The sequence below is a fragment of the Sinocyclocheilus grahami genome, unplaced genomic scaffold (assembly GCF_001515645.1).
Source record: "Sinocyclocheilus grahami isolate Dianchi unplaced genomic scaffold, SAMN03320097.WGS_v1.1 scaffold35.1, whole genome shotgun sequence".
Classification (NCBI taxonomy): domain Eukaryota; kingdom Metazoa; phylum Chordata; class Actinopteri; order Cypriniformes; family Cyprinidae; genus Sinocyclocheilus; species Sinocyclocheilus grahami.
In genome coordinates this window covers 1,584,520-1,605,236 of record NW_015505214.1, presented here as the reverse complement: position 1 = coordinate 1,605,236, position 20,717 = coordinate 1,584,520, and the positions used below count along the sequence as shown (strand labels likewise).

Below are 20,717 nucleotides of genomic sequence, written 5' to 3'. Positions count from 1 at the left end.
CCAGCATCCCAGCTTCAAAACATACCTAACCAGCATATGCTGTTTTTTTCAACAGGGAAGTCATGAAAACAAGAGTTAAGGGTCATTCTGTGGAGCCCGCAAGTATTTCAATGCTTGTGTTCACTCACAAAATTTTTGTATCCTCTCCCAAAAGGATTGGGTTCTCCTGAGAAACTTTGCATTCGCTCGCAAAAATATTTGATCCTCTGAAATTTTGCATTCGCTCGCAAAACTTCCACGTTCAGAGAGTTTCTTGGGGAAACTATGGAAGCCCGTTTCTGCCAATGAATAAAAAAAAAAGGTAATTAGCGACTTTTTTCTCACAATTGCAAGTTTACATTTAGTGATACAAGCTCGCAATTCTGAGTTCTCACTATTCTGAGATATAAACTCACAATTGCGAGTTGTCAGAATTGCAAGATATTCGGGGGTTTTTTCTCAGAATTTGACTTTTTATTAGAATTGCACGATACAAACTCAATTCTGAGGGGGAAAAAAGTCAGAATAGCGAGATAAAAAGTAGTAATTTAAGTGGCGGAAACAGGCTTCCATTGCAGACAGCAAGAAAGCATGGAAATATAATTTTCCCTCCAATCTCAATTTTTTTTCTACTACTATGTCCACTTAGGGGCTCCATACAATTCACACACACATTTTTTCATTTAAAAAGTCAAGGCACAGGGCAGTGGAATTAAAAAAAAAAGTTTTATAAAAATTGGACTTTTTGTAACTTGAGCACTGCCTTTTTAGAACGGTAAACGCTTCAAAAGAAGCGAGTGCACAACAACACGTCTGTTTTAATGCGTTCTGTGTGAACAAGACCAAAGAAAATGTTCTGATAGGCAGTGTTTTTGTCATTGCCCAGTCTTGCTTGATAAATGGCTTCTCACTGTAATCCTGTCAAATCATGCCTGAATTGAAGACACCTCAATTCCAACGCAATGAATCAGATCAGATCAGATGCCCTTTAAAATCACTTTATTTAAATGCAAGATTATTTCACAGTCTCCCAATGGAAAGCCAGTGCTGACTTGTTTAGGGAATAGATATTTACAAATAAATAAGCAAAAAAACAGTCAGTAAAATAATACGGGTTAAACCAGGTGTACAGGTGTGTTCAGGTCACCTTCAGCAAGTCGACCAAATCATCATCACACACAACTATTACATTACTGACCAATACAAGCTGTTAAAATTACACCAGTGAATTTTTACATAAACCATTTTACAAGCATGATAAACTGTTCATGATAAACTTCATATCAAAATAACCAACTCAACAGAACTAACCAGTCAATTAAAACTTTGTAGCCAAATATGCAAAAAACATTACAGCAGGTAATAGCAGCAAATATTAAGTAACATTATGCCCAATGTTTTCTCCATGTTAAAACTTACAGGAGTCATACAAACATATGATGACATCACAGGCATGGTGCAGCGTAACGTCATCAGGTTTCCTGTTTGGCCCCACCCACCTGAGAAGACAGTATTTCATAGACCTACCTATGTTGGAAATGGATCCAGTTTAATTGTTAAACATGGGTATCATGATATAAGCAGAACGGCTCTAACGTCTAATTAACTATATAGAGGACATCGAAATACCACCAGAATGCAGGGCTAAAATTTTGAATCCATGTTTCATTGCGTATAGTAAATCTTGAATTTACTGAATGCATATACAATAAAATAACCATTGAGTTTGTGCGCATACAAGAGATTGGTCTGCACCAGTGTTGTGCCTTCATTTTGAGAGCTTGATACGTTGTGTTGTCGTACCCGCACAAATTTAACTCTGCCCCTGTTTGTTATGTTTCCAGACCCTGCCAAAACAGGCAAATACAGTGGGCAGCCCAACCCTGTGCAGCGCCCCCTCTGGTACGGAGGAATGACGGCAGAAAGATGAGGGAGAGGAGGGAGGAAGAGTTCATCATGCCTCTAACCTCCCAGCCAGACACTAGCGATACCGCAGGATCACAGGAACTGCAAAAAAAAAAAGAGCAAAAAGATGCAAAATCAGGATATGGTTAAATTCTTGTAAGCATGAAGAAGTGTGTCTGGAGTGGACTTACTGATTATGATGAGAAGAAGGATGACAACCACCAACGCTATAATCATTTTCATCTGGGGATAGAAGAGAAAACCAAAGGCAAAAATGATATAGTGTACAATGTGACTAAAGGCACACCTTCAGGAAAATGATATATATTTAATGTGGAAAATGTTATAGTTTCTGAAGCCAAAGAGTGATTTTACACAACATCAACCTTAACAACTAAGGCCATCGGGATAGAGGCTCACCTTCATGTCTCTCCACCACATCCTTCTGTGAAGATGCTTGGCTCTACTGCTGAACGCCGATGCATTGTCCGAAAGGCTTTCTGAAAGTCATTTGACAAAAGAGGATCAGTACTAAGGTTGACTTCCATGCATGTTTATTATTATAGAACTATAAACATTCCTAAACAACTGAGATTTTTTTTATATGGATTATATTTGTCTCCAGGAGATGCTTGCTGACTTTCATAATGCTGTTTTGGGATGTTAAGCAACATGTGGGACCAACTAAAACACGTCCAGCCACATTAGTTCAAGAACAAGAATCAATAAAGTTGAGCTCATACCCGCTGCCATTCAACAATACCACAGAGGATGAATGTGTGTACAGCCAGAAAGACACAAAGAACACAGGTGCAGATGATTTCTTTGCATTTAGCCTTAAAAATTCAAGAAATAAGTCTTATGGATCAGTCTTTAGGTTCAACTTTAGCACAAAGACAGTATTGCAGTCAACATATGGAACACATTCCCTTTAGTGAGTGACAATGTCTTCCAGATGCTGCGCTATAAAGCTACTTGTTCTCTATTTGCAAACAATGCGTTGCGATTTCTGCAAGGAAGCCAAATTGCAGTAATTATAATAAACAAAGAAAATGGGTTTGAGCTCAGAACAGCCCCGTTTTGATTTTATACAGACATGTAAAGATACAACTGTAACAACATAATGTAACATTTCTATATCAACTGTTGTAAATGTTCAGCAGCAAACAGGGTTTTATTTTTTTCAATTCGATGCCATTCCAGTTTTTAATACTATTATAGGATTGATTCATATTTTAAAATTTCTCTTTTTTTTTTTCTAATATTTTTCTTTATTTGTTTACACTTTAACTTATTTATGTGTTATATATTTTTATATTTATACATTTCAGTTAGTTGCCAAGACTAACGTTTTTCCTCATCTTTCATCTAACTTTTTCATCTGATGCTTATATTTAACTTTGACAGCATTATTTAAATTTTAAAAACAAAACCATTTTTAATAGTTGACCCTTCATTCCACTGAATTTAATGCACTTGGGAACGCTGACACGCTAAAATCACACCATAATTTAATATTATGTGTGTATTAAGTTATTTGAGCACCCAAGCAAGCTTAAAACAGTCACACTGGCTTAACCAATGGAAACCAAAATAACTCTGAAGTGTGGAAATTACACGCGTCACCTCTTTTATTTTCCTCTTTCAAATCAAATCAATGCAAAACTGCTCATACTTCACAACTCTGAACACAGTGGCTCCTGTTACATTAGCCTCACAATCATCATGCACGTCTCAGAAAGTGCTTTCATATACAGCTAAATACAAAAACAGGAGCAGACATGTGGTTTTATCGCAGGAACGCTGTGCTTGAACCTGCTTTAGTTCATTTCACTCCACTACTTAATGTTATGAGACTAGTAACTAATCTCAGATCAGCTTGAAAACAAAACCATCTGCAAACATCTTGTGCACACAGGTGGTTTATTTTTCACATCTGGGCCTAAAATGAGAAAAATACCACACCATCTTGTGGGACACGGGACTTTTTACCCATTATCCTGCCCATAGGTCCCAAGGCAGATCACAAATCCCAGGACTCGACTCACTAGAGGTTCAGGTATAATGAAATATGAAACTAACAGAAGGGTTTATTCATATGGCATTGGAATTCAAAACACTTTCCCACAGTTCTCTGGGTCAAGAGTAGTGAGCTACTGAATATGATTGATTTGGAATAATAGTTTGTTTACACATGGCTTCCCAATCTATTCATGCACTAATATAAGCGTTGGTTCTGAAATAAATCACATATGCTTTAAAATAATCAGAGGAAGATTTGCAATGCACAACTGCATTAAACTAAACTGCAATATTTGGGGAGCTAATATTTAAAACCCTTCATATTTCCACCCAGAACTTGAACAGGTTTTTAACTTCAGAAGATCTGCTGTTCAAAATCTGTAATGTTTCATGAATCATTTCTGTCTTGATTCCTATGAATCCAACCAAATCACAAAGTGCTTAATGATTCATAGTGATCTGTCCATGCCCATCTTACCAGATTTATCCTGCAGCTCATCCAACCGTTCCCCGCGTTCGATCACTTTGGAGATGTTCTCCTGCATGACGTCAATGACCTCATCAACCTGAGACTGCACCCTGAAGGGCCATCGAGACAGAGAAGACAACATGAGAGGAACAATCTGGTGTTGCCATTGATTCACCAGAACGTTTTTACAGCTTAGGAGCACATGTTTGAGTCTGTGATTCTAATATTTCTAAGAGAACCGCTCGGGATTAACCAAGATATCATTATGACTACGATCTGTTGACCCTGCAATGTTGAGGGGAGGTGAGAACGTTTCGCTAGACGTGGTCTAGACACATCCAAATAGTTTGAACTATTTGATCTCATAGTCGTGACATGCAAAGGACGCACTAAATAGCTAGTGAGGTATTTAGCTGCTCTCATACACCTGGCACAAGGGGCTGGCATGGCTTTGAGACGCAGGTTACCCTGAGAATGAATTGAGCACAGGATGTTTTAACTCTCGACTCTGTGCTTGGATACCAGCCTAGGACAACACACCATGATCTGCGCCAAACGACCAATCGTGCAGAACCTCGCACATCTCTTGCACCTGGGAGGGTGCCTGCCATGTGTGGTTCACCTTCAACTTTAAAACCCCACAGATACGAATGAGGTAACCTCAAGAATAAAAGACTTCCATGGACAGGCAAAAAAGAAAAGATTATGGAAATTTCACTTTCCAAGGGTTCCCTATTAAATTCCATTGTTTTATGTGTTACTTTGCCGTGCACTGCATGGTTACGTAAACCTGGTGTCGTGTGGCTGCTTACACTGGGCGAAGCTCTCCTGGATTTCCCTTGGGAGAATTACTGCAGTATATTAGTATGTACCAAATTTCATAAAGAACAAAGAACAAAGAAAGGCTTACAGTCTGGCTACTACAGCTACGTCAGTACAGAGATTTTTGAATATTGGGAGTAGCTGTTTACTTTTGCCTGCAAATATTATGTTGTGTCATAGAAACCCAGATGGTTAGTGCTTCCCTTCTTTTCGGACGGGAGGTATGTTTGTGGGTGGGTGTTTTCACAGATGTCATTATAAGGAGTTACATAAACTCTGCAAGAGACAATGGCGTGGGCAGTGCCTGCGCAGTCAATAACTGTGATTTCCACAATACACTGCCAATGGAAATTATCTGAGCCCATCCTAGTATTTGGAAATCCCTAATTGTTCAATTCTGAAAATAACCCCTAACCCCAAGATAACGATACCTCAAAACTGCAGCTTGTTGAAAGATATTGCTTTACAAAGGAATCAGACATAGCTTTCACCTGGCAGATGATAAAATAGTCTACAGATGCACATTGAAGGAAGGACCCGGGCTGTATCAGAAGAGCAGAAATTCATGGACGCTTGGTAGTGGGCCCTTGTTCTTATTGTAGTCAAGACCAACTTGTTCACAGTTGAGTTCAAGACTATATTTTCATGGCCTTGATCACAGTCCTCAAGGCCAAATCCAAGACCATATTTTCTTGGTCTCAGTCCTTTAGTTTATGCCCAAGACCATATTTTCATAGTCTTGCTCTTGACTCGGACTTGACCCTCTACTGGTGACGGTCTTGACATGGACTCGAGCCTCTACTGGTGACGGTCTTGACATGGACTCAACCTTCTTCTGGTCACAGTTTTGACTCGAACTTGACCCTCTACTGGTCTCGTTCTTGACATGGATGTCTTGACCTGGACTTGACACTCTTCTGGTCTCAGTCTTGACTTGGACTCGACCCTCTACTGGTCTCAGTCTTGACATGGACTCAACCTTCTTCTGGTCTCAGTTTTGACTCAAACTTGACCCTCTACTGGTCTTGACCTGGACTGGACCCTCTTCTGGTCTAAGTCTTGACTTGGAGTCAAGTATTGACTCAACCCAATACTTGTCTCACTCTTGACATAAGGAGCTTTCACACCGTGTAGTTTTAGGAACTTAGTTCTAGGAACTAGCCAGCATGGTGGTTCTTAGAGAACCAATTTCTCCCTTGGGCCATTTTCCAGGTTGCATTTACACCGGCAGCAGGAACTCTGAAGAGGCCATCAGCGACATCTTTATTCATGGCATTTACAAACATGAACAACCGGTGAATGGAGAATGACGTGATCAGAGTTGTTTTTGTTGTGTGTCTTGGGTTTTGTGATAATGGAGAATTTACGCACAATGTATGCGATTGAAAGAGAATGAAAATCTTGACTAAATCTCCTATGACAACTTACATATCATTGATGCTGAGAAAAGAACAAAACGCTGCAGACAACAGGTAAATGCCATTATCGCTGTTTTCCATGTTCTTGGAGTAAATATTTTTACACAGCTTTTTAATTTTAGTAGGCGTTTGACCAATCAGTGTACATGTATGTCACTGGTAGTTCCTATAGAACTGTTTAAGACACTATTCTGAAGTAAGAGCTCATTTAATTCCTCGAAATGGAGTTCCTAGAACTACAACCGTTCCTAGTTCCCAGATCCTTCTTAAAAAGCAGGAACTACTGCCAATGGTTCTAGGCACTATGAAAAGGTTCCTCTGGTGTGAAAGCGCCTATGGACTCAACCCTCTACTGGTCTCAGTCTTGACCTGGACTCAACCCTCATTTGGTCTCGCTCTTGACTCAGACTCGACCCTCTACTCGTCTAGGTATTGACTCGGACTCAACCATCTCTGGTCTTTGCCTTGACTCAAGCTCAAATCTCAACTGCAACACTGACAACAGCTTTATGGAAATATGTAGATTGTGATTTCTTTTGTAAAAAAAAGAGTAAAGAGAAAACTACTGCTAAACATTATTTACTGTTAATGTAAATATTTCTAGTAAATATAAAATACATAACTAAAAATATTTTATGCTAAAAATGAAGATGTTGGCAAAGCAAGTAAAAAATTGGGCCAGCTGAAAAAAATAGTCCTACAAACTTTCTAATTGTGTCATTTTGGCCTCCAAATCTTGGTCCTGTTGGGCCTCTCCTGCAAAAAAAATAAAAAATTATATATATATATATAATGTTAGTTACCAAACAAACTGTCATAAACATCTTTGCTGGGAAAATTGCGTGCAAACAAAAATTGCTGCTTAAAGACCTGTTTATTTGTCAATGCATGGATGATTATGCAAACTACAGACTCACAGGAAAAAGTCCTCCTCTTCATCCGAGTTTTCCTCTAGAAGGTTCCTCTGCAAGTTAAGAAGATGAGTGTCAGGGTGGTCAAAGCTGGTGCAGGCTGGGTTTAATCTAAAATTCCATCTGAACTGAGACCAGGTGTTTGACATAAGAGTGACCAGACTGAGACTCATAAAGATCTTATTGTGAAGGACAACAGAACCCTTTGAAGGGCACAATGTGGGCACAGCGTGTGACGCAGTATACCCGGAACGGAATTCACCTGGAGATAAACCCGTTCAGAACACAAACACCTACAAGTAGACATTGCTGATGCACGAGAGATATGAACTCCATTTGGTCAGCATTTGTGCCATCTGATCTTTTGAGCAATGAATCACAGATCAGGAGGCATCTAGTTGACCTTCCATTAGTTTCGTTGTAACGTCCATGATTGATCACATTTAACAAATACCTCACTAGATCATTTCAACATCTCGATGACTAATGTTGTATAACTCTCCATAACTGCATCCAGACCTGTGACACTCCTCTAAAATTCCATCTGGACAATTCCATGCTAATGTCAACCTTACCACAGAAAAATTAAATGTTTAGCAAAAGAATAAAGAATGCTCATATAAATTGAGCATTTTAATGTATTAAAAAGATATACATTTAAGGAAATCATTGTTTTTAACAACTCCAACAATCAATGAGTCTTGTGATGTTTGTGGATGATGTTACATCAGTTAATAAGTTACTTGGTTGAATGGCAATGATAATCACAAATCATTACTGATGTCAACTGTGACCATCTTAAAGCTAAAATGCATTTTTAGCCAATGTTTTGGAAGGTAATGTGCTTTAAAAAGTAAAGAAGTTAATTTTTTTACATCTAAAATATACTGTCCAACAGATTCAGTTCATCTACTGATTTATTACAAAGAGTCAGATTTATTTCAAAACTGATTAAAAAAAGACTGATTTGTGACAGACTATATAGACATCTTTTTTTCTATGCATACAATATGTTTAAAAAAACAACAAACTGAATTATGATGAACATTTAGGCTACCATTTCATTTTGCTGCCCAATTTCTAGGGGTAATACATGAGATTTACCAATGTCTCAGAGTGCAAAGTCTGGTGGTTTTAAAGCATTTTAGTATTGATTCTTATCGTCATATATAAGCTGCTGTTTTAGGAACTGACATTTTTGGGTCTGGACTCTATCTTCTGGGTTTTAGGAAAATTCATATAAATGATTCCGTATAAAGGAAATTAGTTCCTGACTTTAGATTTCATGTTGTGACTGCAAGTAACGCTGCAACTCCTCACTTCCAATTGGCCCTTTACTGAGGGGATATTTAAACACAAGAACCAGGTCCTTCCTTGGGTCACGGTCAACAGTGTTACATAACCGGCACGTGGAAAGCCACATTCATCTTCACTCTATTACACATTCTTGTTTTCTCACTGTTGCTGAGATTTAAGCTTCAATGTGAGGCAAATTAGAAGATACTTTTCTTTGGATGTGCTAAAGTCTGAACCATCCAATGGATTCTCCCAAACATACATCAGTCGGGAGTTGTACCCAAGTGAAATACACAAAGTTATCATATCCTGGCATTGACTTACAGGCTTTTAACTGTAAGGTCTGGCAGGGTTTTTTAATAGTTTTTAAATGACTCCCTAATACTGGCAGAAGATGGAGACGTTGAATGTTAATTATGAAATTGGTACTAACAGGTTCTTGGGAAGGGCTCTGCTAGTTTATTACCCCCTGCCTGAGCTAATGCCTGTTACATCATGACATTACTCTTCACTTTCAAATAATCTTTTCTGTTCTTTTCCATTCAGTGCCTGATTTTGTTAATCAAATATACAGAGTTCTGGCATGAAACTCTAGATGGTGCAGTCCGATAGGTCTCAATCTGAACTAATGACATCATTATCGCATGGCACAGCTGATTGGTTCTCTCTTGTATCGGTAGCCAATGAGCTCGCTGCTCAACATTCAAATATATGACTAGTGCTTGCCGTAGCAGTTGCAGCTTGCTTCAGAAACCCTCCACCTTCCCCAGCTCCTAATGTATAGCTCTGCTACAAGGTGATTCATGTATGCTATATGGGAGTTATTTCAAGTATGTTTTATTTGCAGCAGCAAAATTTCTTACATGCTCACACCAGCATGTTGTGGATGTATTGGCAGTAGCAAGTCTCGGTCCTTGCTCTGCTGCAGCAGCAGCAGCAGCGTAGCAGATCTATTCCACCACGATCAAATACATTAACATTGTCATGTACATTACCATGCCAATCCCTCCGAGAGTTGTCATGACAGAAATAGACTTATTTAGTGTCCTAGTGGTGCTTGTTATGGCCATTTGACTTACACTACCATTCAGAAGTTTTTAAAAGAAGTCTCAATACTAACCAACTGCATTTATTTGATTAAAAAATAGTAATATTGTGAAATATTATTACAATTAAATGAACTGTTTTCTGTTTCAATGTAATCTAAAATGTAATTTTTTCCTGGGATGCAAAGCTGAATTTTCAGCATCATTACGCCAGTCTTCAGTGTCACATGATCCTTCAGAAAGTTGTAATGCTTAATTTTTTTTAACTTAAAACCTTAATACATTTTTACAGGATTCTTTGATGAATAGAAAGTTTAAATGAACAGTATTTCTTTTGAAATAGAAATGTTTGAAATGAACATTATAAATGTATTTACTTTCACTTTTGATCAACTGAATGCATCCTTGGTAAGTAGAAGTATCAATTTCTTGAAAAGATTTTTTTTTTATCTTTATTTATTTATTTTTTTTAAAATCCATTATCTTAAAACTACCATCCTCAAAACCCTAACATTGCAGAAGTGACTTATGAATGGGCCAAAAACACTCTTTTTTGTTTCATTTAAAGGATCTAGTTTACATATTATGTCTGTTTATTTCTGCAAAATCATGTTCTATTTTATTTTAGTTTTTTTTCTGTATATTTTTCTCTCCATCTGTTTAATTTCTTTTCCACCTCAGTTTATCCACTGCTATTATGACATGTGGTAACTGCTTGTCGTTGTTAAAAACAAACTCTGAAGGGTTGTACAACACAGAGTTGAAATGTGGAGTGTGATTGTGTGTAATAGCATGAACACTGCTGTTTTAGATGGGCTGTTATATAAAAGAGACTTGTTTGTGGTCTGCAGACACTGAGGAACATGAGGAGAGAGCTGTTTACTCTTCCAGTAAACAACATAAACAGATCATGGAGCACAATGGGGTTGTAAAAGTGCAAAAATATGCAAATCTGGCTCTAGTCAGCTAAGAGCATCTTTAGACCTCTTATTTCCATGTTGTCATCACCTCCAGGTAATCTATATGGTAAGAACTGACTCACTGTTGCCTCTTACCCGCTCACTGCGAATGGAACCAGTGACCTCTTCATCATTCAGATGCCGTTTAAATTTAGGGGGCATGCTGGGATCGAGCTGCTCCTCCCTCTCTGGCTCACTCTGTAGGCAAACACAGGAAACACAGCAGTGATTGACTAGGTTTATAAATCTTGAGTCACTCCACTGACTCTTTCTTCACACATGATAAAATAATTTCATCCCAAATAACATTTTAGCCCATGTAATATAGTTCATTAGCTTAAAAGTAGGATGGGTTTGGTTGACTTTTGCTAAGCACCATAGCAATTATCACAGAATTCAACTGTCACAGATGTGCGTTTAGCAGCTAAGAGATCCAATCAGATTTTAGAGCTGGAACTATCTGTTCTTTATGTGTTCATTTAGACCAGACTGTGACTTAAGAGAAAGCTCAATTATAATGGCCATATATCTGAGCTGTCTGTTGGTCGGTTCATTAGACTGAACTATAAAAGCTGCACTACTTTTAAGTAAATCCAGTCGTAATTCAGACTTGGGGAGAGACCACCCCGTAATATTTAACTTGTTTGGTCATGGGGATCAATCTAGCCACACCGATTGAAATGTGCTGCTTGCAAACATCAAACAGAGCAGTTTAAGACAAGCTCCAGCAATTGATGTGAAAGTCATAACTTTCCTCAGTGTGTATTTACTTTAAATTCACACCGCAGTTCATGTATGGTTAAACCATTTGGTCGTTCTTTTACAAACCTGTTGCCTTTAGCTTTGAAGTCACAGCAGGTTTTCATCTTGAAACTACCTACATATAAGCTTAAACCTTACCAATGTATTTACAATGACAGGTCCTCATACAGACCTTCTGATTGACACTCTCACATTGATCATAAAAGGCATTTTGAAATTGTAGCTTGCCAAATTCTATAGTTAGCCTATGTAATTTAAACAAAACCATAATAATAACAGCAATATTCACTTAAATACTTATGTGCTGCGAAAAAGACTGCACAGGGACTTCTAGGAAAACTATAGAGCGGTGCATTGATGACAGATTTTTGTAGGCCAACTCAAAATTAAGCATCACCCTGTTTCCCTTGATAAAACGCCGTTGGCCATTTTCCCCAGGCTTTTGATTCACTGCCAAAAAAAAAAAAAAAGCTCTGTAACCAACAAATGTTTATAATTCTTATATGTTTCGTTAATCAAGTTCTTCTCATCTTCACAAATGAACACAATGTTTATGAATTTCTAAGCCTAAATACAATCAGTAGAAGTACAAACTAGCATTAGGGTATAAACATTAGGATATATGCTGTAGAATAAAAAGTGAAAATATCTTGATCTTTTGTACAACACAGACCTTATATAAGGTGTTTCACCAAAAACCATTTAAAAAAAAAACCTTGACTTTGGGACAGTGGAAATGGAACTAATTTCCGGGTTTTAGGACTCATTCAAACTAGGGCATTCTAGAGTGCATATGACTAATGCACATTACAATGTGACATAATACACTGATGCAGTGTTGTAACACTACTCTGATTAGGAAATACTAGCTTGTTACCAGAAAAGCTACACGATTTTACTGTCACACTACTGAAAATGTTATTAGGTTGTAGTTAAATGTTGCATTTTCACTAGTTTTAGTGAATTACTCCATAACACTGCTGCTAATAATCCATAATCCTGTAAATAATAGAAGATCTCCTGAACAGATGTGCCTCTATTTAAAAAAACAACATAAAACTCATTCATGAATTCTTGCTATTCTTAAGAAATATGATTTATTCTCTTCGTTAACGGGCAAAACAAAGCTGCTTCCTTCCTCTACCCGATGCACAACACACTCAATCCAATCTCCATGTCTAGTACCATTGAGTCCACTGTCCTCTCTCTGAGACTGCTCTCTGCTTCTCTTGCTGGAAGAGCTGTCGGAAAAAGGCTTCTCCTTTATCCAGGAGCACGGCAGAGCTTTTCCAGAAAGCAGGGGGGGAGGGGCTGGGGACAGGGAACGAGAGGGAGGGAAGAGAAGGACACATGGGGTTTGAGAGAAAGAGCATGAAAAGGTAAACAAATAATGCCAAGACAGAGAGAGAATCTAACCATCATCCATTGAGACCACTCTGATATATTTACTTTTTTTAATTTAAGTTTAGTGCTGTCAAACGATTAATCGCATCCAAAATAAATGTTTTTGTTTACATAATATATGTGTGTGTACCGTGTATATTTATTATGTATATATAAATACACACACATGCATGTGGGGGGTGCGATATATATCATCTGCGATAATATCGTAATTGTTGTTTTAACGATGTGCGATTTGACATTATCGAGTATTTTGCAAAAATCATTCAAAACACCACTACAGAGTGCACGTGTACATTACGTATAGTAGTCAACATTTGAAGTGGATCAAAAAAGTTTATCAAAGTTCTCCTAAGACAAGAACACATTTTGGTTTTAGGACAACTTTGATGAAAGGTTTTGATCGACTTCAAATGTTGACTAGTGTAGACTAATGTGTGTGCGCATTTAGAGTGTGTTCTTTCACTGCATGATTCAGTTTATTAAAATGCATTTAGAATGATCACAAATTCAAGACATGGGGGCAGAAAATGTATATTTATACCACTTCATATAGTTAATCAATTTCACACGAAGAGTGCCGTTTTTCTCCAAAAATCACCATGATTACAAATGTGATATTGATTCAATAAGTTAATTAAGAGACTTACGTTTTAGACACCATATTGCCTGTTTTTGCTCAATTTCGGGAACAAAAATCATTCCAAACACAGCCACAGCGCTGTTTCACGTCTCTGAGCAACATGACGGCGTTTCTTTCCTGAATGAATCAAGCATTTAAATGATTCGGTTCAATCGCAACCGCTTATTAACAGTGACTTGCTGCCACCTACTGGCGGTTTTAATTTCACATTTCAGCATTTTTTCCATATTTTCAGTATTCAACGTGATATGTTTAATATATCAAAACGTTATTTATGCATTTGTAATTGCAGGTTAAATGCATTCATGTCTTGCATTAAACAGTGTGTAAACTGTTATCTAAATAAATGCCATTTCAGATGCAGCTTCTGAGCTGATTTCATTTGCTTGGTAACAGCCCAAATGTCTTGTTATTCTAATTCCCTGATTAAATGTAAGAATTTGACTCAAAAGATAATGGACACTTTTAGAAAAAAAAATGGCTTTATAAAAGGTAAAAATGCCCATAAAATGTAAAAATCAGTTTAAACTTATTGGAAAAGATTCATTTCTATCAGTATGAACTGACCACCACACAGAATATGAAGAACATCAAAAACGTTAGGAGTCAGCTGTCTTCGGCAGTCTTTAAGATATCAGCACAATAACACACTCAGCAAAATATAGTCTAATTTTCATTAGCGATAAAATCCCAGAAAATATTGAGATATTATTTTTTGTCAATATCGCACACCCCTACATGCATGTATACATTTAAGAAAAATATGTTACGTTTATATATTAACTATTAAAACACATAAATACATGTACAATGTGTGTGTGTGTGTGTGTATATATATATATATATATATATAGGGAGGTGCAAGTGAAATTACAGATGCTCAATTAAAACAATATGGAAACAGAATTTTTCTTTTTAATCTGCAACAGTGCAATGGTTGGACAGATGGATGGATGGATAGGAGACCATTTTCAGGTGTAATATGAAACAGAGTTGGGACTGGGATGATTGTAAAGAAAACTGAAAGCAGAAATCTGGCCCTGCTGTTTCCATCACAAACCACCAAACCCACAATGAGCATTCAGATAGCAGAGTGTTTACAGACTTCACAAGTGATCACACTGATTAAACCCTCACATGCCTCACGTTGTTACGGAACAGCTTCAATGGACAGCTCACAAACAATACTAACAGGTTAGACATCATTCCAGTGTTCTCTCTCCATCACGATTTAGAAACACACAGGTCAGGGAACGGCTGAAAGAAACACTGGGATCACTAACACATGACAGGGCTTCCATCATTCAGCAAACAAGACCACCAGCAACTGCAGATTAATCAAAGACTGTTTGAATATCCGAGTCTAAACCAATGACACTAACATAATCACTGAGAAGAGACGAAACGATGAAACTGAAACCGATAGACTCAACATTCACTCACTTATGAGAACAATATGAGACAATGACTTCATTTGTTTATTCATTCGTTAGAAACGCAGGTTATCGCGCTATAACGTGTATATGGGCTTCAGAATGATGACAGTTGTTAATATTATTAAACCTAACCATTCTTAAATATACTAGTTTTCACTGAAGCTATTACTGCATATCATTTCTACTAAAACATCTGATGTTCCTGTCCAGCACCTGCTAAACAGAGCTTCATGCTAGTCAAAACAACAACCACATAAACATGCTGACCCTACAGGACGCTAAAAGATCGAAGCAAATGATGAGACGTGGTTTTGGGAAAAACAACAAGCATGAAATCAAATAATCGTGTTTACGTGAAGATTAGTGAAGGAATGGAGACGCTGAAGTGAAACCAGATGGAGCGACAGCTAGCATGACTGCTAACACCTCTGGCTACATCACTGACCGCTACACAGCACACAAGCACACAGGCCTCAAGAGCCACGTCTCTTACAAGTCTACCTCTGAGAGCTTGCTTTTGTCGATTCCCGTTGGGAAGAACCGCGTTCGTAGTCCCGCTGACTATGTCTGATCCGATCCTGACGCGTCCTGAACGCTGTCTCTCGCTCGGCTCGGAAGCGGAAGTCTGAACAGCTGGACGGATCATCATTTCCGTCATCATCACCATCTTCATTTTCTATTATAATATTAAAACATCATCAAGCAAAAAAAGTAAGCAAAATATAATGAAAAATCATCGACATCTAATACAACAAATAGTATAAAAATCCTCACCACCATCATTTACTGTAGCCTAATAAAAAAGAATCTAATCCATCAACAAACAAACTTATCTTCATCCAGTAAAATGGTCAAATGTACAAAATTCTTCATCAACATCATCATGATCTTCATCACATTCATCATCATCTCAAGCAGCCCAGCTATATTCATAGAGTGATAATCTAGCAAAGTACTCAGCTCCATTTACTTGAGTGAAAGTACCGATACTGCTGGTCAAATATTACTCCATTACAAGTAAAAGTTGTAAAGACAGATTTTTACTTAAGTAAAAGTACAGAAGTACTTGCTTTTAAAAGCACTTAAGTATCGAAAGTACATTTCCTTTTTTTATGTCAATGCACTGTTTTATTGTTGTACGTAGTACTTGCAATACTTCTGAAGCAACTTAGAATACATTACACCTGCTGAATACAGTACAGTGAAATCCTGTAAATACAGAGTGATAAAGAAGAAAGAAAAAATCAAACCTGCTTTAAAACCCAGCAAGACAACTGTAGCTGTATAACATTACAACAGCAACACTGCTTTAACAAAAAAGCAAACAGCAAGACTTATTTGACATCAAAACAAACATTTTAAATGCTGTCTAATCGTTCTCGCTGTACTTGGATGTCACACACTCTTAAAAATAAAGGTGCTTCACGATGCCATAGAAGAACCTTTTTGTCTAAATGGTTCCATAAAGAACCTTTAACATCTGAAGAACCTTTCTGTTTCACAAAAGGTTCTTTGTGGTGAAAGAAGGTTCTTCAGATCACAAAAAGGTAAGAAAGAGATGGTTCTTTAAAGAACCTTTGACTGAATGGTTCTTTGTGGAACCAAAAATGGTTCTTCTATGGCATCGCTTGAAGAACCTTTTGAAGCACCTTTATTTTTAAGAGTGTACACAGAACAGTCTGTGCAGTTCTGCTTCAAGTCCAACACCTATTGTGTTTTATTAGGAGACGCACAACAGTTCCTCTGTGGCTTTATAGGTAATATTTTCACGTACACAATTGAGCACAATCAGACAATATTGTGTGCAATGTATACCACAATATTAACTTCTTATTATTAAATTGTTGCATTTGCAACTGGTCAGTGCTAAAAGAAATGCTGAGAAATCACTTCATGTCACTACAAGAGTGATTACTGATAAACTGACTGAAAAAGAAAGAAAGTCACTTTATAGAGAAGGGAAAAAATCACCCACTGACTTTCAGAGCTGCTACATAGTAACGACTTTCTACTTCGAGGATCTTGATAGAAATGTAGTGGAGTGAAAAGTACAATATTTGTCTTTCAAATGTAGTGAAGTTAGAGTCATAAGTTCCCAGAAAAAATAATACTCAAGTAAAGTACAGACACTCAAAAAGTGTACTTAAGTACAATACACAAGTAAATGTACTTAGTTACTGTCCGCCTCTGTAATCGTGTGAGTCATTACAGTAATTCCGATTAGATGACTAGAATGAGTTCTGAAGACAGGAGTAATGGCGGTTACACTTTATTTCGATAGTCCACTTTAGACATTCTACTAACTATAAGTAACTTTGTAACTACATGTCAACTACATGTCAACTAATTCTCAATAATTTACAACTACATGTCTACTAACTCTCAGAGTAGACTGTTAGGGTAGGTTTAGGGTTAGTAGAATAAGTTGACAAAGAAAGTGTTAGAAGATATTAAGCAGACAGTTTACTAATACTCTACTAACTGCTAGTTGACATGTAGTTGCAAAGTTACTTACTGTTAATAGAATGTCTAAAGTGGACTATCGAAATAAAGTGTTACCGTAATGGCTGCTGAAAATCCAGCTTTGCCATCACAGGAATAAATTACGTTATAACATCGATGTATAACATTTTTACATTTTTTGTGATCAAATAAATGCAGCCTTGGTGAACGTATGGGAATTTAAAAAAAATAAAAAAAACATGAAGAAAAAAAATGTACCAACCCCAAACATTTGAATACGATAGATAGATAGATAGATAGATAGATAGATAGATAGATAGATAGATCACAAAATATGTTATATACACTTAGGTTGTTTCTTTTTTTTTAATTCCCTGATTGATTGATTAAACAAACATTAAAAATAACCAAGGACCTGAGAAGATTTATGGAACATTTGTAGCAATAAATTCAGGTCATCCGGTCACAGGAATAAGAAAAAAATGCAAAGTGATGCAGCTCTTTTGAGGAGAAATGGTTTTGTAAGCAGGCCCGGAATGTGTCTCGCGAGCTACAGGAGGCATGATCTGTAAAACAGGCAACCTTGAGAAATGTTTCGCATGGGGATAAAAGGTGCTTCGCAAAGTGAAAAAGATAAGGTGATGTGTCCCCAAAAAGGCCCTTGTCCAAGGTGCACGCTTTTAGCACTTAATTCCCCTGTAAGGATGCATTTACACACATAAAAGTGAAATTTCTTTTGCATGTGTCTTTTGAGCACAAATCTGATCTGGACTATTTTAGCTGCACAACTGATTGAGTGTGCAAATGATCTGTGTATATACTGATTCCCTAAGACTTTTGTCAATTGTTTTATTTTCAGATTCCTGTGAGACACTGACGGAAATATCAGCATATAAACAGTGAGAAAGCCAAGGATGACTTTGAATATTCCACTCAGAATATTCCAAGTCACTGGGCTCAAGATGTTTGCTATACGAATCGAAACAGCAATATTTTTATCAAAAAAAAGCATGTGGAACTGTACAGTAATCTATTTCTAAGAAATAGCAGGATATTTCTTAACCTTCCCTGTTTAAAAAGACTCAACTGTCTTACTTTGCTCTGACCTTTGACCTTCAGGTTAATTTAATGTGCCTATGGGACACTTCAGTTCATAATTCAGGTGGGTTATAAAGCTGTGCTCTCAGACTTTGGCTTTCCATTTGTCCAGTTTAACCTCTAACATCTCTCCTTATGATGGAATGAACATGCTTAGAAAGTAAAAGAAGCAATGGCTTACATACATATCATCAATTCACAGATCATTACACCCAAGAAATATATTCCAAAATTTATGAAGAAACACATTTATGATCTTTGACTTCAAATGTCACTAAAAGGAAATATTTATCTGTCTGTTGATCCTAATGTTCATTCACTCTGTCAGAGTCCTTGGTTTGGTGCACGATGAAAAACGTCAAAAATAAACTGCCCTGCCGTCTTGATGAGATGAGCAGACGTCCTGAGAGTGCGAGCAGGAGAGATACAGTCACAGAAGATTTAGTCAAGGCCTCTAGATGAACATTTGAGCATTTCATATGGAATGTATATGGAATGGTGGCAGGCTGGTTGATGGGATGATGCTCAACAGGAATCCAGACTTGGTTAAAGGTTTATAAACAACAGGAGTGAATGGTGCAAGGCTGATGGATAAATGTGGTACAACCTGTGATAGATGAGTCCCAAAAGCACTTGGGCAGACCTCCATACTATCCTGTTTATACACATCAAGGTTAATATTGTTAACTAAAAGCCAGTATTTCTCATTTTCCTTTAGCTTAAAAGAACAGTTCAACCAAAAATGTACAGAGAATGTTCTCACCCTCCAATCCAACATGTAGATGAGTTTGTATCTGCAACAGATTTGGAAAAATGTAGCATTACGTCAATTGCTCACCAGTGAATCCTCTGCAGTGAATGGGTGCCATCAGAATGAGAGTTCAAACAGCTGATAAAAACATCACAATAATCCACAAGTAATCCACACGACTCCAGTCCATCAGAAAAGCTGCTTCCTCCAGTGAAAAAGTCCATTCGCTGTTGTCCTCACAAATCAAAACAATTCCACAGACATATTTGTTTGAGACTGTATTCGTTTGTTGTTGAGATGACTTTGACTGGAGAAATCAATATTATGGATAGAGGACTTGTATTTTAGTCATAAGCAGTGGTTTGAAGTTAAAAATGTTTTATCAAAATGCCAGTCCATAATTATGGATTTGTTGCTTACAAACATGCAGCTTTTCACTTCACAAGATGCCAACTGATCTGGAGTTATGCGGATTACTTGTGGATTATTGTGGTGATCATGCAGCTCTTGATTCAGATACTGCAAAGTAATATTTATGTCTGATGACAGCTACAGTTTATAACTGACTGTTTTCCCAGGCAACCTGTTTCCTACACAGTTGTGCTAGTTTGATGTCTTTCTTGTCCTCACATAATAAATTAAATTCACATGAAGGTCCTGATCATAAAGAAATATTGAACTAGGTAATGATAAAGATAGGAAATAGGCGAAAGATAGATAATAAATAGGTCAAACTTGAAAAGAATTGTACTTTTGTGTGTGTGTGTGTGTGTATGAATGTATCATGGATTATTGATTATTAAATATTGACTTATTGACATTGGCACACAGTCATGAAGGTCTGCACGTCTTGATTGCGCCAATTGAGTTAGTCACACATCATGACTTTGTTATGGACAAGGGATTTTTAAATATTAATAAGGAGTGAAGCAGTTTTGTAAAAATATTTTTAGGTCTAATAAGAAAAAAATATATACGAATTTTTAGGACTGAATTCTTTTACTGAGGCTTTTTTTGTTGTTGTTGCATGATGATGTTGTTGCATAATTTTACTGAATGAAGTGAACAAATGCTTATTAACAACAATATTTGATATTACAAATATGATAACAATATTACAAATATTATTAACAAGTATTTTATCTTTCCTATAGTAATTAGTAAATATAGGGTAATGGGATGTGATTGGGCCACAAAGAACTTTAAATCTTTGTCCAATATGGTTTTCATGACATGAAGCCCTGAGGGTGAGAAGGTTAAAACGTGCCCTGTTTTCTCTCTCTCCCTCCACAGTTTCCTTTACTCCCGGTGCAGTTGATCAATCTCAAACTGA

The 20,717-nt window shown here is 37.1% G+C and overlaps 1 protein-coding gene across 3 annotated transcripts; it reads right to left on the bottom strand.

The window, feature by feature from the left end:
* Window positions 1-957: 957 nt before the first annotated feature.
* LOC107581473 (vesicle-associated membrane protein 4) lies at window positions 958-15,718 on the bottom strand. Of its 3 annotated transcripts, XM_016267047.1 has the most exons (9): window positions 15,574-15,718; window positions 12,775-12,900; window positions 10,924-11,025; window positions 7,533-7,579; window positions 7,321-7,371; window positions 4,385-4,485; window positions 2,305-2,384; window positions 2,076-2,127; window positions 958-1,986 (listed from the first exon to the last, which is right to left on the bottom strand). In XM_016267047.1, exons 2-9 carry the CDS (start codon window positions 12,775-12,777, stop codon window positions 1,961-1,963), a joined length of 462 nt encoding a protein of 153 aa, XP_016122533.1. In that variant the 5' UTR covers window positions 12,778-12,900; window positions 15,574-15,718; the 3' UTR covers window positions 958-1,960. The 3 variants fall into 3 exon arrangements, with proteins under 3 accessions (XP_016122533.1, XP_016122535.1, XP_016122536.1); XM_016267049.1 differs by lacking the exon at window positions 12,775-12,900; XM_016267050.1 differs by lacking the exons at window positions 12,775-12,900; window positions 15,574-15,718 and adding an exon at window positions 15,426-15,511.
* Between the last annotated feature and the right edge of the window lie 4,999 nt (window positions 15,719-20,717).

Bases quoted from the DNA above. Each gene is read 5' to 3' on its own strand.
- LOC107581473 (XM_016267047.1), bottom strand. The intron at 2,128-2,304 runs GTGAGCCTCTAT...TTCTATCCCCAG, and splicing joins TGTGGTGGAGAGACATGAAG to ATGAAAATGATTATAGCGTT. The intron at 1,987-2,075 runs GTAAGTCCACTC...TTTTTTTTGCAG, and splicing joins CCTTCTTCTCATCATAATCA to TTCCTGTGATCCTGCGGTAT.